This window comes from Tiliqua scincoides, chromosome 5 (genome assembly GCF_035046505.1).
Source record: "Tiliqua scincoides isolate rTilSci1 chromosome 5, rTilSci1.hap2, whole genome shotgun sequence".
NCBI lineage: Eukaryota > Metazoa > Chordata > Lepidosauria > Squamata > Scincidae > Tiliqua > Tiliqua scincoides.
Genome location: NC_089825.1, coordinates 75,831,723 through 75,857,748, shown reverse-complemented (window position 1 = coordinate 75,857,748; position 26,026 = coordinate 75,831,723). Strand labels below are relative to the sequence as shown.

The 26,026-nt window shown below is 45.7% G+C and overlaps 1 protein-coding gene across 1 annotated transcript in view; it reads left to right on the top strand.

Moving 5' to 3' along the window:
* Positions 1–26,026, top strand: part of KCNH6 (potassium voltage-gated channel subfamily H member 6) — a 124,135-nt gene that overhangs the window by 58,037 nt on the left and 40,072 nt on the right. The window contains exons 3-6 of the mRNA XM_066627209.1: positions 2,177–2,332; positions 9,179–9,288; positions 21,880–22,198; positions 24,468–24,676. Coding sequence (XP_066483306.1) covers positions 2,177–2,332; positions 9,179–9,288; positions 21,880–22,198; positions 24,468–24,676 — 794 coding nt within the window. The remainder of the gene's footprint in view (positions 1–2,176; positions 2,333–9,178; positions 9,289–21,879; positions 22,199–24,467; positions 24,677–26,026) is intronic.

Sequence of the window (26,026 nt, the reverse complement as noted above, 5' to 3'; positions counted from 1 at the left end):
CTGCTACCAGTGGGCAGTCCAAAATGGGGTAGAGATGTGAGTGGAACAAGGAGGAGTCGACATACACTGTACCCCAAATACCCTCCAGACATGCCCTGGTGCCAGAATAAACTGATGGCAGAGGTAGCGTAGGAAGGCAAAAACCCATAGGAAACTATGAGGAAGGAAACAACACCAAAATATCTCACCCTTCTGTCTGAACACTTTCCTATGATGGAGCATATAATATAGGTTATACTTAGCCAATCACAGCACATCAACCTCTGTACTTAAGCCCCTACCAGTAGGACCACAGCTCAGATGATAGGGCACGTGGCACAGGGCTATACTTCTCTGACCTTTTGCCATGCACAGCTAGAGTGCGCACATGGGAACTTTGGTGATGGGAACTATGGAGAAAGAGCACCTGGTGCACAAAGGGACTACTGGTACTTTGCACAAATGACCTGTTGTCCCTCACAACATGGCAAGATCCTTTGTTAATGCTTGTCTTCTCAGAATTCTTATGCAGGGACTCTGCCCCAGGAGGACTCCACAAACAAACACCCCAACTGGAATCTCTACTGCACCACCCCAACAGGGGGCGGGGGGAGCACAGATAATGCACGCAGGTAAGCAAAGCAGAAAAGGGAATCCTATGCTGCAATGTATTGATACTTCATATCTACCTCATGTTGTCATCCCCTGATTCTAACCCTTCAGAATTGTCAGGTGTAATTTTGCTATGAACAGTGTTGCCTAACCGTCTCTTCCTTTCCTAATAGCTAATAGCAGTGAGTGTCTGCTTTCTCTTGGTGCATCCTAGACACTTCAACCATTGCCACTGCTGACTAAACAGTCATCTGGAGCCCCTCTTTTCTTTCAGGAATGCAGGATTGCCACGTTGGAAAGAAGAGTCACTTAACACAGAGTTCCACTGTAGCCCTCCCCCGGGAGGGAAAAATCGTGCTCTGAGTCACCATGCTCTCCCTCCCAACATTGCACCCCTGGATATACATTCTGGTGGCACCATGTGCCTGCACAAACACCAAGTGTGCATCTCAATCCAGAGACAATGTGTGGCTGATGCTGATGCAAGTGCCTGTTACTCTCTGTGTGTGTTTCACTTTGATCCTCACAGGCAGCTGTCCCACAAGTGAAGATACTGTGCGGAAGTCAAGGGAAGCTTGCAGCCTGCCTGAAGTGACTGGTGTAAGCCCAGCAGCTGCTTGGTGAAGTTGCTGACGTACACCTTCCAGCCAGGCCTCTGTGACCTTGCAAATTCCAGAGTAGTCATTGAATGAACTGGTGCCAGACGTCACTGGCATCTGTTATTTGGTAGTCCATCAGGTAACTTGCAATGGCACAAGAGCCCTGCTGGGAGGATTTAATTGGCAATCATACTACTGTGTTTCTTTCTGATGCCGCTCTGTCTTTGAGACTGTTGAATAAAAACTTTAATCTGATTATACATGTTTTCTCTTTGTTTGTAGATAGGGATCCCTTCTACCCACCCTAGTTGTTTCTTACTTCTCTGCTGGTCTCAGGGTGAGACTCTGCAGGAGAGCAAAGGGGAGGGACTTCTCTGCAAGTCTGCAGCACCCTCATTCTCTGAGTCCTTGAGCTTCAATGGTGGGGGGGGGGAATGCTTCTCTGATGTAACGTCTTTCTGTTCTCTGCTGCCATGGTGTATGACTTGAGTTAGGTAGTTATCAGTCTTAACAATATATGTAGATCACTTTTCAACCACACAGTTCACAGGCAGAGTGACAAGGGTGGCAGCATAATGGTAGCCACACTAGCAGGTGCCAGTGATGATGCAAAGGGCATGGGATGTGGGTGGTTATGGTTTGCAATACAAGAAACTTCCAACACTATCCGGAGCTTTCAATTAGAACTAATAATTTCAGGGTTTTAGTGTAAAATAAGTGTATGCACATATACATACACTCACACTCCTTGTATAAGAGAAGAATGAGGAAGTCAATGATTATGCCAAAGAAAGTATAAAAATCAGTACCACAAAGTTTGGGTTACCATCACAAAGGGCAAGAAGAAACAACACTGTATCTTCTGGTACAGAAGGCTTTAGGTCTCTTTATGGAAAACAATGTAAGCAGTGAGGGACCCTGTCACTGAAGAGCTCATTTGTCTGTCTCCCTCCTTTTCACCCTCTCTGTTTCCTCTTTCATGGCAGCATCATGCATGCGATGCTTGGTGGATGTGGTCCCAGTAAAGAATGAGGAAGGAGCTGTCATCATGTTCATCTTGAATTTCGAGGACCTGGCAGAGCTCATTGCCAAAAGTGCCCGACAGAGCCTACATCAGCGTCTGTCTCAAGGATGGAGATCAGGTGAGAAATCCTCAGTGGTCCAGAACCCTGAAATCATGTGGGAGGATTGGGGGAGGGTCTGTGGTGGAGAAAAGAAAACATTTCAGGGGATGGAATCCCAGGTAAATAGAAATTTGGATTTTCTCTGGAACTTGGAACGCATGTGGTCTATAGAATGGGCTGGTGTTCTTTTTGAGGTCATTGCTTATTGAGAGAGTTGTGACCACATGGGCAGCCATGGAAGAGTGTTTTGTCAAAGGAAGATCTCTAAAACTCCATACTTCTGGGTGGTGAATGCTTTGAAATGGTGTAATCAGAAGAAAACACGGGCTTGCATATGAAAGCATCATGGTAGCCAATCTCTAGAGAGGGAGAAAGAGAGGGCAAAAGAGCATCAACTTCAAGCCATGGAGAAGAATTTTATGAGAACATCACAATAACTGAGGAGACAATGCCTCAACCATGGATTACTAAGGTGCCTATAATCAAGATGATAATCAACTTCCTGCAACCATAGTTTTTTTTTTCCTTCTCAGCTATGCCTGCATTCTCTCTCACACCTAACTGTACCAAGAACCTATCCACACATCCTGTACTTTGCATTGGCTTAGCCTGAACCTTGTCTATGTCCTTGTATCATATATGCTATAATGACTATATATGAACAGTCATTTCATGTATGCAACTGCTGAGGGGTCCAAAGTTGTTTCAGTGGCATTTCACCACTCTCATGAATACTTTCTTACCTTCTGTTTCCCATGATTCTGTCAGCCACATTAGACCTATGAATCATAGACTTATTAAAAACTAAACTAAAATGACAGTTCTGTTGACTGGAGATAGGAGTTACTGTTCAATTTTGATGCAATTTTTTTGCATCAGAGGTGACAACTCTTAAGAGATAATGAGTAAATCTAGGATTTTGACATAGTACTGATTGGGCAGCAATATCTCCCCACCACACACACACACACACACCAAAAGCACAAACGTACCTAAGCGAAGCTTCATACTCTACCTCAGTGCTTCCCAAATTTTTTAGCACCTGGACACATTTTTTAAAATGACAATCTATCATGACCTGCTAGAAAAAAAAAAATTTATAAAGAAATATTAATAGTAATAAGGGTCCTGTGCTACCAAGACTGCTAGAGACCTTACATATAGTATGTGTGGATAGACATTTGCTAGACTCTCCCTAGAAATGGAGTTCAAGGACTGTTCCCCTAAACCAGTGGTATTCAAACTGGGGCGTCGCGACGCCCCAGCCTGAAAGTCCTGGTCCCTCTCCCCTTAAGGGGCAGGGGCAGCCAGGAAGCAGGGAGGAGGCAGTGGCTCAATCCCTAGGATCGCGCCGCTCAGGGGGGTGCAGGGGCTTGGTGCACTTGCCAAAGCCCCCTGCAGCCCCCCGGGGGTGCGGGGAGCCCTGCACGACCTTCGGCAGGGCTCCCCAGGTCAAGGAAGGTGAGAGCGGAGCGATCGCGCCCCACTCCACTAAACCGGAAGCGGTGTGCGTTCGCCCCACTTCCCCTTTTGACCGGGGTGCAGGGACTGGGGTGCACCCTCAAGTGCCTGCAGCAGCCATCCCTGGCTGCGGGGAGCCGAGCGTGAGTGCCTGCAGGGCTCCTTGGGTCAGGGAAAGTGAGAGTGGGGCGATCGCACTCCCCTTCCCGTTTTGCGGAGGCGGAGCACGATCGCCCCACTCTCACTTTCCCTGACCCGAGGAGCCCTGCAGGCGCTCGCGCCCAGCTCCCCACAGCCAGGGACAGCTGCTGCAGGGACTGGAAGATGCACCCCAGTCCCTGCAGCCCAGTCAAAAGGGGAAAAGGAGCAATCGCGCACCACTTCCAGTTTAGCGGAGCGGGGTGCGATCGCTCCGCTGTCACCTTCCCTGACCCGGGGAGCCCTACGAAAGGTCGCGCGGGGCTCCCCGCACTCCCGGGGGACTGCAGGGGGCTTGGGCAAGTGCACCAAGCCCCTGCAGCCCCCCAAGCTGCACGATCCTGAGGATCACGCTGCTGCTTACCCTCCGCCCCTGCAAAGACTTACTGCGGGATTCAAACTCCCTGTGAGTTTGAAAACCACAGCCCTAAACCTTTACAGTCATTCCAGGGTACCCAGAAGGCTGAACTGGAGAACAAGATGTTCCGTTAGGGACTACCAGGCCAAACAAAAGGCTGAAACTGGGTTCACACATGATCTATAACATGCCATTTACTACAGAAAATTGGAAAATGTGGCATTTTAGTTTGGGCCTATGAACCCCCTACCATAAATTAGCATTCCAGCTAATGATTTTCTTCTTTATTGTATTGGCAACCTTCAGTCTCGAAAGACTGGTATCGCACTCTGAAAGGTGGTTCTGACACAGCGTCTAGTGTGGCTGAAAAGGCCAATCTGGGAGTGACAATCCCTTCCACACCGGGAGCAAGTGCAGTCTGTCCCTGGTCTGTCTCCCTGGCTATGGGCCTTCCTTCTTTGCCTCTTTGCCTCAGACTGCTGGCAAAGTGTCTCTTCAAACTGGGAAAGGCCATGCTGCACAGCCTGCCTCCAAGCGGACCGCTCAGAGGCCAGGGTTTCCCACTTGTTGAGGTCCATCCCTAAGGCCTTCATATCCCTCTTGCAGATGTCCTTGTATCGCAGCTGTGGTCTACCTGTAGGGCGCTTTCCTTGCACGAGTTCACCATAGAGGAGATCCTTTGGGATCCGGCCATCATCCATTATCACGACATGATCGAGCCAATGCAGGCGTCTCTGTTTCAGCAGTGCATACATGCTAGGGATTCCAGCACATTCCAGGACTGTGTTGTTAGGAACTTTGTCCTGCCAGGTGATGCAGGCAAGGGTGCTTGCAAAGGGTTTTTTTCAAAAACTTTTTGCAACCCATCAAAAATAGACTGACCCAAAGTTTGGGAAGCACTGCTGTAACTCAAGTATTCTGTTCTATTGAAAAGAAAAGAGGCAAGTAAGTTCCAGTTGTGTGGCAATTAAAAAGGGTGGTCAAGTCTTTCAGTACCATGGACAGAGCCCAAGAAGACAACTAGTATAAGGGAAATAACCACTCCAATTGAGCCCTTGAATCTCTCCTGGCATTAACTACCCCTCCCAGTCTCCACCCACCTAACTAATGAGTAGAGAGCTTTATGAGCCCTTGGGCGAAAAGCCAAGTACTTCATCTCCTCATCATAATTTCTTCTGAATAATTTCTCATCTGGTGCATTTCCAGCGTCAGCAGATGGGTACTAGCTAGGTTGAGATCCCTGAAGAGGACTCCCTGATCCCTCAAGAGACTCTGGCTCATGACCACTGTTTGGGGCAGGTTCCAATTTGTGGTCCTCAGGCTTCAAGGAGTCCTGGCTGTCAGGCTTAGGTAGGGTCAAAGCTCAAGTTCAGCATGCCTGCTCCTGCTGCTGGCTGTTCTACCCTGGCTTGCTCTTCCCCATCTAAATCAGAGTCCTGGCTGCTACCCAAAGTCTGGGTAATGAAATGCACAGGTCCTTGTTGGGCTTTTTGGTTCATATATTTTTTCCCCCTTTAAACTGTCTGCATCAGCTCTGGAAAGTTAGGTACGATTGAGTCCTCATGACACACTCATTCTATGATTCAGATGCTTTCAACCATAGACATAACTGATAGACTTTCTCAGGATTTTGGTACAGCTGTGACTGCAGCAGTAGCAGTGTATAGTAATGTACACCTCCAAACAAAAGGCAGTAGCAAAGAATTCAGTGTGAATCAGTAAGTTTTCTCTCCAGACAATGACATGAATTATTCAAGTATTTTCTTACTTCTGTGCCTTCAATGTTCCATGGGTCCTCGAAGTTCACAGGGTCATTTTGGTTGGTTTGGGGTTTTAAAAAAAATCATTTAATGTATAAATTATAGATTCTACATAGTCCCTGGCATATGTAGGAACCACTAGCTTACTTTTATTTCATACAGTAATACATACAAGTGGGATCTGCACTAAATGCTCAGTTCACATCAGTTGTTGAAAGGAGTATGTCCCCTTTTATTTTTAATTTGCAAATGTATCTATATTTATGTAACTAGGGAGCCCCCAAATATATAGAAACCACTACCTTCTCTGTTGGTGGCCCTATTTCACATACATACTAATAGTCACTCAACTATCTGGGGGACTTTAGACATAGCTGGATAGATAACATTGATGATTATGGTATTGATGGGCTCATAGTCTCCATGGTGACTGCAAGGTTGGGAAATGGATGGCGTAATCTGATGTGTTTTGAGGAAGGCTGCATTGGTCATGAGTTTGATGATAGTGTTATCTGTAGATGAAGGATTTCCCAATCTGTGTGTTTCCAAATATATTCACCTTGTATTGTATATTAAACCCGGGAAAACTAACCTGATCCTGCCAAAAGGCAGGCATTGAAGTGGGTCACTTTAAAAAATATTAAATATCTAACAGCCCAAATATAGTGTCCATCTACTCAAAGGTAAGTCCCACTGAGTTCAGTGGAACTTATTCTCAGACATAATTCAGCCCAAATCTTCAATTTAACTTAGGAAAAACACTTCGGTGGATCCAGACTTTAGGTGCCAGCCTGATTGCAGATATATTCTATATTTCTGTACCCATGTACTCTGAAAGAGCTGTATGATTTAGGCTTTTAGAATCTGGGTTTTGCCCAAATCATTCTTTGACAGAACTAGTAGTTACCGCTTTATGGCAATTGTAAAGCCCTGTAAAAATCTGTATCTTCTCCCTGACGCCCCTAATTTTAGGCAAATCACAGCCTCCTGTTCTAAAACCAGTGTGTAAAAGGGCTGTCACAAAAGCTAAGGACCCTCTGGTCCTCCCGTAATTCAAGTACTAGAAAGGAATTCAGATTGTGGAAAGGGCTGAGGTCCATGGCAACATTTCTTCTCTTGGAAGTACCAGTATGTTATTGTTGCCCATTTTAGACCACCAGACAGGTGCCTGTCAGACATTCCTGAGGCATGAACCATTCTTTCTGAAGACTGCTACAGTCAGGCAAGCACCAGAACAAGCAGCAGCAGCTGGTGTGAACATAATGGCAGTGCATAGGTGTGCTGTTAGGTCTGCTACACTTGCTAGAGTTTCTCCTGTCCTGCCCTCCCACTTTGCCTGTTGCATACTGCAGAGACTTTAGGTGTAGTTGTTTTAATTTTAATTTTTTTAAATTTTTTATTTTTTTTATTTTTTTTATTTTCAATTCATGTCAATTTTAAAACATGGAATAAAACTTCAAAAGAAAATAGTAACATTCTGACGTAAAACTAAAAGAGGGTAGAATTTCACTATATAAAGTCGGCACATGCACTAAGAACAGAAAAATAGTTCATAAACTGTTTACTTGTAATCGTGCAGGTCAAACCTATAAATGTTTACTCAGAAGTAAGTTTCACCATGTTCAGTTGGGCTTACTCCCAGGGAAGTGTGCTTAGGATTGCAGCCTTATTCATTTTTTCCCTCTGGAAATTTCTCTTTCTGTTGCATGTATGTTTCTATTCTTCTGACATCTCTCTTTTAATCTCTCTTCACATTTTCTCTAATTTTTCTTTGATCTTTTGATTTGATCTCTTTTCAAATATTTTTAATTCCTTATTAAAGTTGGTTTATATCTCTTCAGCCATTTTTTTATCATCTCGTTTGGGCCCATATTTTAAAAAATAATGTCTTCTCTTGAAGAAAATTGTTATGTACCATGTCTGTATAGGTGTCTTTGCCATACGATTACCCCGAATTCTTACCACCATTCAAATCTTTCATAACTAAGTACCTTTCAAGCACCTAATTCATGCCTCATCACTGAAGCATAAATATTTCAGTCTGTGCCTTAACTTGGACAAGCCTATCACTGCTTAATGTATGCATTCTAACTATCCATTAGGGAAATACTCCATTAATTGATCTTCCAAAAGTCTGATAAACGATTATCAAATGTGATTGATTAAATCATGAATCAATTTATGTGAATGTTCATCTTGACTTATAACAGTCACATATAACAATCGTATGTCAATTATATAGTTCATAATACTTACCATAATCAGACCATCCATTTCCTTCTCTTTCGTTTCCACTCTCTTTTTGCTTTCTTTTCTCTTATGTGACCTTATAACACTTGAAGTTAAAGTTCAACTTAGTTAGCCAAAACTGAGAAATAGTGCAACAGATGACCATATACTGCCCATTGATTACACAGGCCTACAAAATTGAGGGTCAGAAAAGTTTTTCCAAACTTTATGGTGGTTTGATATGAATTTGGGGTGCCAATTCCAAAAATGGCATCTGTTTTGCCCTATCACATCTAGTTTTGGAGATATAGTATAGCCTCATTAGTGAATGGTTCAAGCAGCTTCCTCATGAGGAAGCTGCTTGAATCATTCACTAAAGAGGCTATGCCATGTCTCCAAAACTAGATGTGATAGGGCAAAACGAATGCCATTTTTGGAATCTGCACCCCAAATATACCCAGGAATTGGTGTAACGTATAAGGAAGCAAAATGTGTGTTGGCCTGTGTTATTGATATGCAGTATCTTACTCATTCAATTTAGAAACTTCTTAGCCCATGGGCCTTGAATCTCCCGGAAGAGGGGGTGCCCTCCAGAAATGCCACACTCTCCAGTTAAATTAAATATGCTGGGGACTGACACTGTCCGCTGACAACAGGTCCAGTTAGGCAAAAACAAGCTTTCCTCAGCTGAGCAGTGTTCCACACAACTGAAGGCACAGATGGAAATACATGGGGTAAGGGGATGATATTGGTAACATTCTCCTCCTGCTGACCCCACTTTCCACAAAGATACAGTTGTGGTTTTTGTGTGTGTGTGCGTGCGTTTTTTGTGTGTTTTTTCTTTTTTTTTTTAACAAGGTCAAAGTAAGAGGTTGAAGTTTAGTCTCCCGTCCCTGCAGCATCTCGCACTCAAGCGGAAATCTGTGACTGCCACTGAGTTTGATGGAGTAGCCATTGACTATGGAAAGGTAATCACCATAGACTTTGTATGACAATAAGCCCATCTACGAGGTTAGGATCCTCACACTGTTCCTCTGCTTCCCTGCTGCATCCTGTGACAACTCATTTGATAATCAGTATCATTCTGTGGCTGGGCCAGGACAATACAACAGGAGTAGTCAGAACCCTGTGAGGACAAATCTTGAAGCCATTTGCTTCAAGTAGAGGTGTTGAGAAAGCCACTGTCAGTCCTGCTGCAACACTAGCTGTGCAAGCTGAGGCATATTGTGATCCCTGCACTTTCTAGTCATCTGGACAACATGCTTTAACTGCTCCCTCTAGAGGGGAATTGTTAGCTTAGCTCTCAACAGTATACAAACATACTTTTTTAAAGTTCTGAATACAGCTGTTAGAGGGCAGTGCATCACAGACCCAAGGCAACTTCCAGCCTCTTATACATAACATAAGAACATAAGAACAGCCCCACTGGATCAGGCCATAGGCCCATCTAGTCCAGCTTCCTGTATCTCACAGCGGCCCACCAAATGCCCCAGGGAGCACAACAGATAACAAGATACCTCATCCTGGTGCTCTCCCCTACATCTGGCATTCTGACTTAACCCATTTCTAAAATCAGGAGGTTGCGCATACACATCATGGCTTGTACCCCATAATGGATTTTTCCTCCAGAAACTCGTCCAATCCCCTTTTAAAGGCGTCTAGGCTAGACGCCAGCACCACATCCTGTGGCAAGGAGTTCCACAGACCGACCACGCGCTGAGTAAAGAAATATTTTCTTTTGTCTGTCCTAACCCGCCCAACACTCAATTTTAGTGGATGTCCCCTGGTTCTGGTATTATGTGAGAGTGTAAAGAGCATCTCCCTATCCACTCTGTCCATCCCCTGCATAATTTTGTATGTCTCAATCATGTCCCCCCTCAAGCGTCTCTTTTCTAGGCTGAAGAGGCCCAAACGCCGTAGCCTTTCCTCATAAGGAAGGTGCCCCAGCCCCGTAATCATCTTAGTCGCTCTCTTTTGCACCTTTTCCATTTCCACTATGTCTTTTTTGAGATGCGGCGACCAGAACTGGACACAATACTCCAGGTGTGGCCTTACCATAGATTTGTACAACGGCATTATAATACTAACCGTTTTGTTCTCAATACCCTTCCTAATGATCCCAAGCATAGAATTGGCCTTCTTCACTGCCGCCGCACATTGGGTCGACACTTTCATCGACCTGTCCACCACCACCCCAAGATCTCTCTCCTGATCTGTCACAGACAGCTCAGAACCCATCAGCCTATATCTAAAGTTTTGATTTTTTGCCCCAATGTGCATGACTTTACACTTACTGACATTGAAGCGCATCTGCCATTTTGCTGCCCATTCTGCCAGTCTGGAGAGATCCTTCTGGAGCTCCTCACAATCACTTCTGGTCTTTACCACTCGGAAAAGTTTGGTGTCATCTGCAAACTTTGCCACTTCACTGCTCAACCCTGTCTCCAGGTCATTTATGAAGAGGTTGAAAAGCACCGGTCCCAGGACAGATCCTTGGGGCACACCGCTTTTCACCTCTCTCCATTGTGAAAATTGCCCATTGACACCCACTCTCTGCTTCCTGGCCTCCAACCAGTTCTCAATCCACGAGAGGACCTGTCCTCTAATTCCCTGACTGTGGAGTTTTTTCAGTAGCCTTTGGTGAGGGACCGTGTCAAACGCCTTCTGAAAGTCCAGATATATAATGTCCACGGGTTCTCCCGCATCCACATGCCTGTTGACCTTTTCAAAGAATTCTATAAGGTTTGTGAGGCAAGACTTACCCTTACAGAAGCCATGCTGACTCTCCCTCAGCAAGGCCTGTTCGTCTATGTGTTTTGAGATCCTATCTTTGATGAGGCATTCCACCATCTTACCCGGTATAGATGTTAGGCTGACTGGCCTATAGTTTCCCGGGTCCCCCCTCTTTCCCTTTTTAAAAATAGGCGTGACATTTGCTATCCTCCAGTCTTCTGGTACCGTGGCCGTTTTGAGGGACAAGTTGCATACCTTAGTCAAGAGATCTGCAACTTCATTCTTCAATTCCTTAATAACCCTTGGGTGGATGCCATCAGGGCCCGGTGACTTATTGATCTTTAATTTATCAATGAGGTCTGAAACATCTTCTCTTTTAACCTCTATCTGACTTAACTCCTCGGTCAGGAGGGGCCGTTCGGGCAGCGGTATCTGCCCGAGGTCTTCTGCCGTGAAGACAGATGCAAAGAACTCATTTAATTTCTCTGCCATCTCTAAGTCTCCTTTTATCTCCCCTTTCCCTCCCTCACCATCCAGAGGGCCAACCGCTTCTCTGGCGGGTTTCCTGCTTCTAACATATTTGAAGAAGCTTTTATTATTCCCCTTAATGTTGCTGGCCATGCGTTCCTCATAGTCTCGCTTGGCCTCCCCTATCACCTTCTTACATTTCTTTTGCCACAGTTTATGTTCCTTTTTATTCTCTTCATTAGGGCAAGACTTCCATTTACGGAAGGAAGCTTCCTTGCCCTTCACAGCCTCTCTAACTTGGCTGGTTAGCCATGTGGGCACTCTCCTGGATTTAGTGGAACCCTTCTTTCTTTGCGGTATACACCTCTGCTGGGCCTCTATTACTGTTGTTTTAAGCAGCCTCCATGCACTCTGGAGAGACTGGACTCTTTTTACCCTCCCTTTCAACCTCCTTCTAACCAGCCTCCTCATTTGAGGGAAGTCTGCCCGTCGGAAGTCAAGGGTTTTTGTTAGAGATTTGCCTGGTATTCTTCCCCCAACGTGCACGTCAAAACGGATCGCAGCATGATCACTGTTCCCCAATGGCTCAGTAACGTTTACATCTCTAACCAGGTCCTGCGTACCGCACAAAATTAAATCCAGAGTCACCTGTCCTCTAGTGGGCTCCGTGACTAGCTGATCTAAGCCACAGTCATTTAGCACGTCAAGAAATCCGGTTTCCTTATCGTGACCAGAACACAAATTGACCCAGTCAATATGAGGATAATTGAAGTCCCCCATGATTACAACCCTGTCCTTCCTTGTCACCTCCCTGATCTGTTTCCTCATTTCAAGGTCCCCATCAGATTTCTGGTCTGGAGGACGATAGCACACCCCCAGTATTACATCGCTGCTCAAGCCTGGTAATTTAACCCACAGAGATTCTACGGTGGAGTCGGACCCACCTTCAATCTCTACTTTGCTGGATTCTATCCCTTCCTTAACATAAAGGGCCACCCCACCTCCAACACGCCCCTGCCTGTCCCTCCTGTAGAGTTTATAGCCCGGGATTGCGGTATCCCACTGATTCTCCGCATTCCACCAGGTTTCCGTTATGCCCACTATGTCAATATTTTCCCTTGTCACCAGACATTCCAGTTCTCCCACCTTTGCTCGTAGACTTCGGGCATTCGCATAAAAGCATTTATACACGGAATGCCCCAGGATGGGCTGCTTATTCGCTCCTTTGTCCCCGCATCCTCTCATTGTGCCAAACTGTCTATCACATCCCATCTCCCTACCTTTCCCAATTTCTTCTCCTACCCTGCCTTTGTCTTGTTGTTCTCTAACCTCCCCATCCTCATCCCATAGGGATGAGGAGTCCCGAACCGGATGCCCCTCGGCTCCTGTCGGCCTTCCCCCAGGGATCAGTTTAAAAGCTGCTCTGCCACCTTTTTAATGTTATGCGCCAGCAGTCTGGTTCCATTCTGGTTCAAATGGAGCCCGTCCCTCTTGTACAGGCCCCGCTTGTCCCAAAACGTTCCCCAGTGCCTAACGAATCTAAACCCCTCCTCCCTACACCACCGTCTCATCCACGCATTGAGACCCCTGATCTCCGCCTGCCTAGCTGGCCCTGCGCGTGGAACAGGTAGCACTTCAGAGAACGCTACCTTTGAGGTCCTGGCTTTCAGCTTCCTGCCTAAAAGCCTAAATTTGGCCTCCAGGACCTCCCAGCTACACTTGCCCACGTCGTTGGTGCCGACATGCACCACAGCCGCTACCTCTCCCCCAGCACTGTCTACTAGCCTGTGGGATCTATAGTACAGTACTACTGTGTGACATAGTAAAACTAAACATTTAAGTTAATGTCAGCCTGTATGTTTGGTATCTATAGCAAGTTGAAGCTGGGGCATGTATGGTTTAATCAATAACATTTATGCCTAATAAAGGTTTTTGAAATTGAAATAACATGGTGGAGGGGATTAGACATCCTCATCAAGCACTGAGGTCCCAATCTGATTTAGGGACACTTGCATATGCCATTAACATAAAACAACAAAACAAAAACAAGGGAGATCTAAAGTCACATCTAGGTGTGTCCTGATAGGAGGTGTCTTTGAGCAGTCAGGTTTTTTGAAAACCCAGATACTATCAAGAGGTACAGTAGTAAGAGATCCTTTTAAAAAACCATTTGATAAAGAGGTGTGTCTGGAATGAACATGTGAATGGAAACAGGCTGCTGGTTAAGAGTGGGAGGGTGAAGAGAAAGAGATTATGATGATTAAAAATTTTTGCTGTGACAACCAATGGTAATACTTCAGCATAAAATCATCATTCCTTTAATTTGATAACAAATCCGTGATCATGGGACATTGTGCTCACTTTCTCTGTGCTCCAAGTTAAAATGAATTTGTTAAAAAATTAGTGATGCATGAAAAGGTGAAAGCAACTAGAGAGGTCGTAGAACCAAGTGAAATTAACCCTCTTTTTGATTCACAGACTTATTGAGCTTATTGAGAGGTTGCTTTTCTTGTTTTTTTAATAAAATTTGTATTCTGCCATTTAACATTTTCAGAGTGGCTTGCAATAGGGAAGGGCAGACATCAGGCTTGTAGGATCTACTGTTTTTTTTTCTATTAGAACCCCAAGGGCCACCAACCAGATCCACTGGCTCAGAGGGACAGATGTAGAATGAAGGAAAAGGATACTCAACTAGCAATTTGTTTTCAGTACTAGAAGTTTAGCAGCCTAACTTGGAAGGAGGAATGAGCTGTTTTGTCCTTGCTATTGTTAAACAATTAGGAGTCAGAAAACCTGGGCAATCTGCTGTAAATCACCTAGAGATCTACCTGTAAATCCCAATCTATCTTCTGTCCATTCTTGGTTTATGAAACAGAACACAAGGGCCCAATCCTACCCAACCTTTCTGTGCCAGTGCAGCTGCAATTCAGCCCCAAAGTAAGGGACGAAATGTTCCTTTATCTTGAGGAGGCTTCCCACCACAGGATGCAATGCATGCCCCTTTTGTACAGCTGCATCAGTCCTGGAAAGCTGGATAGGATTGGGACAAAAATCAATTATCACAAACATATGTTTATCATCCTGCTAAAAATATTTCAGGAACTACCTATACTGGTTCCTGAACAGCTGTACTACAAAAGGTTTTACATTTGGCCAGATCAAAGGAATTCATGAAATCCCTAGTGGCATGCAGTGTTTGAATTACAGGGATCCAGCCCCTTTACCTTTTGTGCTGCCCCCTTAACTCCTGGCTACAGGAATTGATTAAAATTGGAGGAAGGCAAGTTTTCAAATAAAGGCCTTCCATCTCCACCTTCCCTCCCCCCAATTTATGGCCAAATCCTATACAGTTTTCCAGTGCTGGTGCAGCTGTGCCAGTGGGGCATACACTGCATCCTGTGGTGGGGAGGCAATCACGGAGGCCTCCTCAAGATATGGGAACATGTGTTATCTTACCTCAGGACTGCATTGCAGCTACACCAGTGCTGGAAAATTGGATAGGATTAGGCCCGTACATACCTATTGTCAATAGAATACAGTAGCTGGATTGCTGGGGATTTTTGGGGTAGCCAAGTGGAATTCACCCAAACCAGGGCTGTCAGCATCTAGAGCACAATGAAGTACATGATGTGGAAGTCACCCACCCTCTTACTTAAAATACTCTAGACAGACTGGAGAAAAGCCATTTGCTTTATTATTAAATACTCCAGGCATGCCTGCACTATCAACCCATGGTATGTTACCAGTACATTCAGGCACAGGCACAGGCTATCAGACTGCATGACACTGAGCTGCAGAGGCCCTGTGGATCACTTCACTCAAGACAGCTATATGATTAAGGGACACTGCAACTCCTCTCAAATTTGCTAGTATTGTGCCAACTTAATGACCACAAATTCCATGAACTGCAAAAAGACAAGGAATTACTGTGAGAATTAGAAACATGCAGTGGCATACTTAGGGTGTGACAAGGGAGGACATCTGTCCTGGGTTCCACTTGAAGGGGGGCTCCAGGCACAGACATATCCATATTCTATCGATGGTGCGTTTCCGCACCACAGCCAATGGTGAGTTTTTGCAGTAGTTTCAGGGAAACTCCAGAAAGGTAAATGCCTGCAGAAAAAATTCAAGGTGTTTCCATATACCTGAGTGCATACCTAGGGTGTGGCAAGTGAGGACATCTGTGTAGTCTGCTGAATAAATTCACTTGGTGGGAAGGACCGGGTTGGCTTCCCACCCCATGATCTCTCCTTCTCTGTTTGGACAGGAGTGCAATTTCAGTGCTTGCCATTGGCGCCATTTTCCCTAGATATGACGCTGGAAATTTGGGCCACTTTTTTGCTAAAGTTTGGTTAAAGATGGGCCCACAGTATTTATGGGAAAAGGAATGCATGTTCAGTGTTCCCTGGGTCTTAGAGAAAGAAACAGCTGAAGTGTAGAGGAGCTGGTGTGGAGGGAGAAACAGAAAACCCCAGTATACCCTGTGGGTGCTCCCTATTTGAGTTTTAAACTTCAAAGAATTCCAAAATGTCAGAAGAAATGCATACATGCTTGAAAAAGAATATGAGAGGCAATCTGTATTGGCAACCTTCAGTCTCGAAAGACTATGGTATCGCGCTCTGAAAGGTGGTTCTGGCACAGCGTCTAGTGTGGCTGAAAAGGCCAATCCGGGAGTGACAATCCCTTCCACACCGGGAGCAAGTGCAGTCTGTCCCTGGTCTGTCTCCCTGGCTATGGGCCTTCCTTCTTTGCCTCTTAGCCTCAGACTGTTCGCAAAGTGTCTCTTCAAACTGGGAAAGGCCATGCTGCACAGCCTGCCTCCAAGCGGGCTGCTCAGAGGCCAGGGTTTCCCACTTGTTGAGGTCCATCCCTAAGGCCTTCAGATCCCTCTTGCAGATATCCTTGTATCGCAGCTGTGGTCTACCTGTAAGGCGCTTTCCTTGCACGAGTTCTCCATAGAGGAGATCCTTTGGGATCCGGCCATCATCCATTCTCACGACATGACCAAGCCAACGCAGGCGTCTCTGTTTCAGCAGTGAATACATGCTAGGGATTCCAGCATGTTCCAGGACTGTGTTGTTTGGAACTTTGTCCTGTCAGGTGATGCCGAGGATGCGTCGGAGGCAGCGCATGTGGAAAGCGCTCAGTTTCCTCTCCTGTTGTGAGCGAAGAGTCCATGACTCGCTGCAGTACAGAAGTGTACTCAGGACGCAAGCTCTGTAGACCTGGATCTTGGTATGTTCCGTCAGCTTCTTGTTGGACCAGACTCTCTTTGTGAGTCTGGAAAATGTGGTAGCTGCTTTACCGATGCGCTTGTTTAGCTCGGTATCGAGAGAAAGAGTGTCAGAGATCGTTGAGCCAAGGTACACAAAGTCATGGACAACCTCCAGTTCATGCTCAGAGATTGTAATGCAGGGAGGTGAGTCCACATCCTGAACCATGACCTGTGTTTTCTTCAGGCTGATTGTCAGTCCAAAATCTTGGCAGGCCTTGCTAAAATGATCCATGAGCTCCTGGAGATCTTTGGCAGAGTGGGTAGTGACAGCTGCATCGTCGGCAAAGAGGAAGTCACGCAGACATTTCAGCTGGACTTTGGATTTTGCTCTCAGTCTGGAGAGGTTGAAGAGCTTTCCGTCTGATCTGGTCCGGCTTCTGTTGCAGTTCCAAAGGCATGCTTCAGCAGGACAGCGAAGAAAATCCCAAACAAGGTTGGCACAAGAACACAGCCCTGCTTCACTCCGCTTCGGATGTCAAAAGGGTCTGATGTGGAGCCATCGAAGACAACAGTGCCCTTCATGTCCTTCATCTCTTCCAGGCCCTTCATCTCTTCCAGGCCCGGCCGACGCAAACGCATCCAACAGATGGGAACATTTCAAGAATACCATTTACAACAACGCCTTGTCCATATTCGGCAAGAAGACCAACAAGGCGGCAGACTGGTTTGAAGCCCACTCTGAGGAGTTGACACCAGTCATTGAGGAAAAGAGGAGAGCTCAAGCAGCATACAAGGCCTGTCCCAGTGAGCACAAACTGCAGGTCCTCCGAACTGCTCGCAGCAAAGTCCAACAGACTGCCAGGAGATGTGCTAATGACTACTGGCTCCAGCTCTGTTCCAAGATACAGATAGCAGCTGACACGGGCAACATCAAGGGGATGTATGACGGTATCAAGCAGGCCCTAGGTCCAACACAGAGGAAAATTGCCCCTCTGAAGTCTGTAGCAGGTGAGGTCATCCAGGATCGGGCGCAGCAGATGGAACGCTGGGTGCAGCACTACTCTGAGCTATATTCCAGAGAAAATGTAGTCACCGAAGAAGCACTGAACAACATTGAGTGCCTGCCTGTGCTGGAAGAGCTTGACAGTGAACCAACCCTAGAAGAACTTCACGTGGCCCTGGACTCCCTTGCCTTTGGCAAGGCACCTGGAAAAGACAGCATCCCTGCTGAAGTCCTAAAATGCTGCAAAGAGATCATCACGCTGTACAAGAACAAAGGTGACAGGGGTGACTGCAACAACTACCGCGGCATCTCTCTCCTTAGCGTTGTAGGAAAGCTGTTTGCCCGAGTTGCACTAAAGAGGCTCCAGGTACTTGCAGAGAGCGTCTATCCAGAATCGCAGTGTGGATTCCGAGCCAACAGGTCCACCACTGATATGGTATTCTCCCTTAGACAACTGCAGGAGAAATGCAGGGAACAACGACAGCCACTCTTTATAGCCTTCATAGATCTCACAAAGGCTTTCGACCTGGTCAGCAGAGACGGCCTCTTCAAGATTCTCCCCAAGATCGGATGTCCACCCAGGCTCCTCAGCATCATCAGATCTTTCCACAAGAACATGAAGGGCACTGTTGTCTTCGATGAGAGGCAAACTGCAACACAATGCATCATAACCTGTGACTGCAGGAGCCATGGAGAACAGGCTCAAGATGAAACCAGTTCTGGAACCAACCTCTTGGTGAACATGCAAAATGCAAATTTCAAGGTCTTATGTGCTTGCACTTTCAGGCTTCACAGCACATAATTCAAACAGCAGAGGCAGTGAAGGGCAGAGCTATGTGAACAGAATATTGCTTATTACATTATGTATTAGATCCCATCAGGGAAGCATAGGTCTGTTTCTCATTTAATCCTCACACAGCAACACTGTGAAGGTAGATTAGGCTGAGAGATAGTGACTTGCAGTTTACTTCAGGCCTAAGTGGGGATTTGAACTTGAGTCTCCCCATTCCTGCTCCTTGTTGAACACTCTAAACAGTATAGCACTCTACCTGGGCATTTTTTAAAAAGATTCTCTAAGAAGTGAAACTGACTAAACAGTCGCTTTTTTCCAACCAGTCTTGTTAATTTTATGCTTCCACTGATTTGCATGGAGGCAGATGTAATAAACTTTTTTCACCTGCAGCAAAGCTCCCTCCCTCCCCCACATGTATTGCTTATGTTCAGTAAACTCTGTATCATGATATTGACTGTGAATCAAGGCTAGTGTCATAGTACTGATAAGGGCAAAATTACTCCTGTGGCTTTGTAGAAATAATCATCTCTATATAGCCAGTCTACAGTAGACATGGATGCAAGTGGTCAGGAGGCTGCAATGGATATCGGGGATGGGGTAGTAGAAAATTGGATGGAAATGAATAAATTGGTAGATTAGGTCAGGGGTCTCCAAACTTTTTGGCCCCAGGGCCACATCATATATCTTAACATGGTGTCAAAGGCTGGATGTGGCCTGCGGGCTGGGGTTTGGAGACCTCTGCATTAGGTTGTTTTTTAAAGACCTTGATATTTTTTTAAAAAAAGGATAAAAGCACTGTATTTCATATATTTCACTTGAAAAAACTCATTTGTATGAGACAAAACATGTGATAGTGTTGTCAGATCAGTTATTTAATGCATTTGTTCAAGTAGTTGATTCAGGTAATAATTAATATCAAGCAAATTTCTAAAATAGCTACTGAGAATGAACAATGCCAGTACTTCTGTGTCTTCCACATTCAACCAAAATGATTGTGGAGGAATAACTTAAGTCCCTGTTTTCTTTCAGCACTAGGGAGAGGGTCAGTGGGAGCCCACTTGCCAGCAAGCCACTACCATTATATTGAAAGGGATGTGGGTATGAATAGAACCAGATTCACTGCATGATCCCTAACTAAAAACAGACAGAACAGCTCTGAAAACCAGGAGAACCGGTTGTAGATGCCAGTCAAGTGATGAGCATATTGTTACTACCAAAACCATCACCATCTCTCCATGATTAGCAGCACTATCATGTTCCTGTTGCCACCTCTTTTAATCATGGACTGCCTTGGGAAATGCTCTGTTCCACCGCTAGGCTAATCTAATGAGGAATAAGTTGCCAAGTCTCAAGACCTCTTGCTTAGTCTTGCTTTATAAGGGCTTCTTGACAGTGGATGCTGCCTTCTGGGGCTCTAGTGCATTCTCTCTGGCCACAATATTCATATCCAATAAAATCTCAGGAGACGGTCATTATTGTCTTCTTCTTAATAATTAGTATCATGACTATTCTTATTACGTTCACAGTGCTATCTCTGTGCATGGAACTTTACACAGATTGAAAAGACAGTTCCCTGTCCCAAAGGAGCAGCTCACTCTCTAAAAAGATGCACAAGGGAGGCAACAGAGGAAGGAAAGGTGAAGCAAGGCAGATGGGAAGAATATGCAATTGAGGAACACATACTAAGGTTTAGTTGCAGCATCAAGAACACATTTCCTGAAACGGAGGAACCAAAAGACAGTTTGTCCTGGCTAGGCCAATAGAGAGATACTTGGTGCCTTACCTTTCCCTCCACTGCAATCAGGTGGAAATGGCTGCAGAAGGACATGATCTTGGCTCATGCCATGTAAAGGTGTTGTAGCTCTACAAAAAACCAGATGTCACACCTGCCAAGGCATTGGCTCTTGCAGAATCCCTGCATCTTAACTCCTAATGAACAATGTTTATCCCCCTTCTGTCTCTGCTGCTTTGTGTTTACTGGCCCAGAGGCAGTTGTTACTAAACTCTCTTCAAATGCTGCTCTAGCTGCATTTATGTGAGGTACAGGAGTACACATCCTGTTTTTCCTTGTGAGGACTTTCAAATTAACTGATGTCCTTTGCTGTGTTTCCCCATGTAATTCCCTGCAAACCAGTATTATTTCCAAAAACTAGCAAGTATCTTTCTAGAGTTGCTTCCTTTATGGTAAACTAATGGTTCAATTCTAGGGCATGATATGCTGACAGATCTCGCAATATGCCATTGCCCCAGCTTTGCTGCCATTCTGCAGTTTACTAATGACAGTGAGTCAACCAGGAAGCCCAATATTGCCAGTGGTGGGCCACAGATTACCTGCTGGATCAGGTAAAGTGGCAGCTGGGGTGGTTTGGGGGAGGACCATGACCGGTTCATGGATAAGGACTGGGCTGGGCCTGGGCAGTTCTGGGGCGGGAGGGGGAGGATCTTGGTGGCAGTGCTGCACACTAAGATCCTATCCCCCTTTTCCTGCCCTGACATGTCCGCTGACTCTCCTCAGACTTGTACCAGCTAAATGGCTGGTGTGAGCTTGAGGACCAGTTGCAGGCCAGGTGACCTACAGGAAGGTAAGTAAAAAAGATGTTTATTTACCTCTCCCGGGCTGTCTAGTTCCCCCCACTACCACCATAGCATGCAGATAGTATTGGGCTGTTGGGCACTATAAGTTGTAGAGATTTGAGGTTCTCATGAACAAACTGTTTAGTCATAGGAGCATGTACCCTTCTTTCAGGAGGAGTGCTTATTTATGCTCCCTCCCCATGCTTAGTCCTTTTTCAGGACAACTGGATGGGAAGCGCTGCCATAAGAAGGCAGATACAACTGTCTGGGAACAGTCGTTTTGCAATCACACTTGCAAACTGACAAGATGGTGTTGAGATTTAGCCATGGCAAATGAGCTGTAGATCCTGAAGTCCCTTGTTCTGATGTCATCTCTGCTGTCTGGTCTATTAGTAGATAGCCTCAGGCAAAATGCCCTTCTTGCAGCCTTAGTTCAGTTTCTGAGATATGGGGACAATGATGATGACCCTTCTTACAGAGTAATCTTTATGATTACTGAGAAAATTAATGCAAAGCGTTCTGGATATTTCAAAGCACTAGACAGTAATGCTGTATTGACATTATCTAGCTATGCAGACATAGGCTAAACTACTGAAACCAGGAAGACTTGGTAGCTTAGGAATACATTGCAGTGGAAAAAAAATGTACCCATCACCCCATTGCCATGCCATTCCTTTCCAGCCCCTCCTCTTCCTTTTCTTTCCCCTCTCCCATTGCTTTTACCACTGAAGAGCTCCTCTTAACAAAACACTTTCTTCCTGGCTGTCTTAAAGCCCGGGGGAGACTCCTTAAAACTGAAGGAGTTGAAGACTCTGCCCACGGAGAACAGTGTCCAATCTGAAACTGAAGCACTTCTGGGGAAGGAGAGAAAGCCAAGCCTGGAGGCTTTACCTGATGCTGAAGCACACTTCTCACTCCCAGCGCAAGAGCAGTCTCCCCTAGGGCCACAAGTGTCGTACCCTGCCAGGGGTTTGGGTCAGTTCCGTCGTGGGGGCAGCTTCCATAGCCTCCGCCAGGTCTCCTCCTTGGAGAATTTGGAGGCCACAAGGTCTGAGTTCCAGAGAAAATTCAGGAAAAGGAGGGCAAACTCAGGTAGGGAAAAAGCACATTCAGTTCCAATGCTAATTACCAATTATGTTGACTATTGGGCTGATGCCTGTTTTGTTCTTTGGTCTGATAATGCATTCAGGAGCTGGTTATGGTGTGCATGTGTGTCCTGCTCTCAGATGAACAAAATGATGGCTGCTTTGGAGGTTCAGAGTAAACTGAAATGCATAAATGATGATTGCATGTGTATAAATATCTCTTTCCTACCTTTTAGAAGGCTCATGTATTTCTAAAATATTTTTATGCAGTAAAATGGCCAAATAACAGCTCAATTCTACCCTGCCCCACTGCTGGTGGAACACATGTTTCAGAATTCTGGCAAGCACAGTGAGGCCACCAGTGCAATCACTGACAACTGAATGCACTGATGTTCCTGGCTCTTCTGCTGCCCAGGAGCCAGGAAGGCACATGCCACCACCACCACCACCACCCAGAAGTAATTGCAGTGATGTTATGATGTCACTGCAATTACTTCCAGCACTGTCAGAGTGGTTGCACACTGAACAGCCACCCCTTTTTCACTTTTTTCCTAAGCAAAAAAAGTGGGTGGAGCTGCCAGCTTCTTCACTTTGAAAAAAAGGGAGCTGACTGTTTGGAGTGGCACGTGACCACTCTGCATGGATGTGAATGGCTGACCCCCTTTTTTCAAAGTGGAAAAAAATGGGTGGCTGGGGAGGTGCCCAGGTGTGCCACCCAGGAGCACGTGTCCCCCTTGACTCCCCTACATACGCCAATGGCTGAGCGTACTGACCAGCGAAGAAGACTCTATCTCTTGGTATGAGATGAGTGGCAGTTGGGTTGGGCGGTGGGAAGGACAGGGGAGTGGGGAGGGACAGAGTAGTTTCTGAGCAAGGAGGGGATGGGGAGGGAGGTGGAATTGGGGAGGAAGAGGTGGGATCAGTAGCACTCGGGTGTGACCAGATTCTGTGTTCCTCTCCCTTTCTGCCACTGCTACATTCCTCAGTTCTCTACCAGCAGAATATCTGATGCAAGACCAAGGAGATCCATAGTGAAAGCAGAGGCTTTCGTCAGGGCAAGGGAACAAAACTGCCCCTGCCCTAAGTTTCAGCATGCGCTACATTGGCATGCTTGCATCAACAGGGTTGTTAAGTAGGATTGGGCTGTAAATGCTGTAGTAAAAAGGCTCTTGCAGAAATTTTGGAAGCAAACTGGAGTTCAGTTCCTTTCTCCTACTACACCACACACACACATTCCTAGGGGGACTCATCCCTCAGGCAGAGGGGCTTCAATGTAATGATAAAACCCAACTCTCATTCATTGCTCTAAGACCCCACTCATTAAAGAAGTGCTTTGCTAGATCAGGCCAAAGGCCCATCTAGTTCTTAAGAGGAATAGTTTGGCCAGACTTCTATGTATAACAAGCCACAAATATTTCAAATCCTGACTTTGCAAAATTCACTTTTCCCTTTGTCACAGCAGAAGAAACAGGCATGCGGACCTTGAGATTCTGGGCTCCTTTGCTGTACTATTTTTTATTTTATTTTAAAGAACTACTTATTTTATTCCAAAGCATCATAGTCCCAGAAAACAGAAGAGATGCCCCTTGTTTCAAAATATTATATTTCCACTAAAATCTAGAACAGGGGTGTCCAAAGTTTTTGGCAGGAGGCACACATCATCTCTCTGACACTGTGTTGGGGGGCGGGGAAAAAATTAGTTTACATTTAAAATTTGAATAAATTTACATAAGTTTACATAAATGAATATATTAAAGATGAACTTATATGAATGAATGAAGGTCTTGAAATAGCTCAAGGCCTATAAAAGGCCTTGTACAAAGCAAGGCTGGCCTTTCCTTTGCTGCTGCTACTGCATCACAGATGTGAAACAGCAAACAGTGGAAGGAGCCCTCATCCCACAGCTCATGCAAGAGGTCAAACAGTTGCCCTCATGCTGAGAGCAGTTGCATCAGGCCAGTGCGGGCTCCAACAAATCTCCAGAGGGCCAGAGGCTCATTGGAGACTGGGGGCTCCCTGAGGGCCGCATTGAGAGGCCGCAAGTGGCCCCAGGGCTGGGGTTTGGGCACCTTTGGTCTAGAAAACTGAAACTGTACCATTCCATATTTTTAAAAACTTGATCCCACAGTATTCTCCTCTCCTATTGTCCTCTCTGCTGTGCAATGCGTAGTGAATTGTTCTGACTTTCTGCATGTGTGGAGTTCCAGGCATTGATACCTTCAACTGTGAGTTTTGCTGACCTAACTGGATTATATTTTGATTTCCTTTTCCCTCAGATTCCTCCCAAGTCAAACCCAATCAGAACTCCACATCAGACTCTGACCTCATGAAGTATCGGACAATCAGTCAGATTCCACAATTCACTCTCAACTTTGTGGAATTCAACTTGGAGAAGCATCGATCGGGTTCTACCACAGAAATTGAGATCATTGCACCACACAAAGTGACAGAACGCACACAGAATGTAACTGAAAAGGTCACTCAGGTATGTGGAGCCACTACATTGTTTGTTGCTTCACTTTTCAGCCAGGATGGGCTCTCAAAGCAGCTTACAGTTTTAAAAAAATCGAAAGAAATATACAAGATATTAGAGGGAGATTTTTATGGGAGGGAGGTGCTTCTGAACTCTCACAGTCAATGTTGTAGGACAGGCACCAGGCTTCTTCTTCCAGAGAGAAAAGGCATAAGGGATGGACAGCTGGTACTGTTGCCACCCCACTTGAAGCAGGCTGTACTTGGGTTTGCAGTCTTTTGCTCCCTGTCACTTGATGTTACAGTCCAGATTCCAGACCTTTCAGAAGGAGAAGGTAGAAAGGGCTGTAGATTGACTCAGGAAGTACAGGTGCCAGACCTCTGTGACTACTATAGTTAAAGTGCAGGAGTTCAAGATGGATCACAACCATCTTGAAGGTGTTGGAATGAGAGAAAATAAAATCCAACAAGAAGCTCTGCAGCAGACATACTTAATCTTTTCAAATAAATATTAGCTTGGTCTCTAAATATGTGGCACGTCAAATACATGCATGTAAATGGAGAGGAGCAAGGGAGTCAGTGATCATGACTAGTCTATATTGTATTTTTAAAGGATGTGATCCAATCCTAACTAAAATTGGGTCAGTGCATTTTTGACTATCATACAATGGCTGCTGATGGCAAGTGCATCAGCTGCCATTTAGAACACAGCACCCACTAGAGCCAATAAACCACCAATGGAGGTGGGTGGTGGGTGGAATGGGACAGGTGTGGGCAAATTGAGGTTGGAGATTGGGGCCTGAGGTTGTGTGTTGTGGGTAGGTAGGTATTGGCAGGGCCTTCTCCACTGATATCCTGACCTAGGGCCTATAAGAGGAATTTTAGCAGGAGGTACAAAGTTTCTTCTGGGCCCCTTCCCAGAGAGGAAGGGGGATAATGGGGCAGGCAGAATGGGGGCAAAATAGGGCAGGGGATGTTGCTGACAGCCACAATAGTCTTTTGAGCTCAGGTCTACTAGGCTTCTTGATGCGGATTCCAGGTCTACCCGACCATGCAGCATTAGCAGCTAGATAATGTAATATGGAAAACCAAACACACTCCTAAGTCCCTCCAAAATTTTCAAAATATAGAAAATGGATTGCAGAATATTAGCATTATCTTACTTAGGGCACAATCCTAACCCCTTACGTCAGTTCTTTCCAACACTGGCATAGCGGTGCCAATGGGACATGTGCTGCATCCTGCAGTTGGGTGTCACTCAACGCAGGAGGCCTCCTTAGGCCTCCTCAAAGTAAGGGAATGTTTGTTCCCATACCTCAGAGCTGCATTGCCCTTACGTCAGTGCTGGAAAGCGCTGACATAA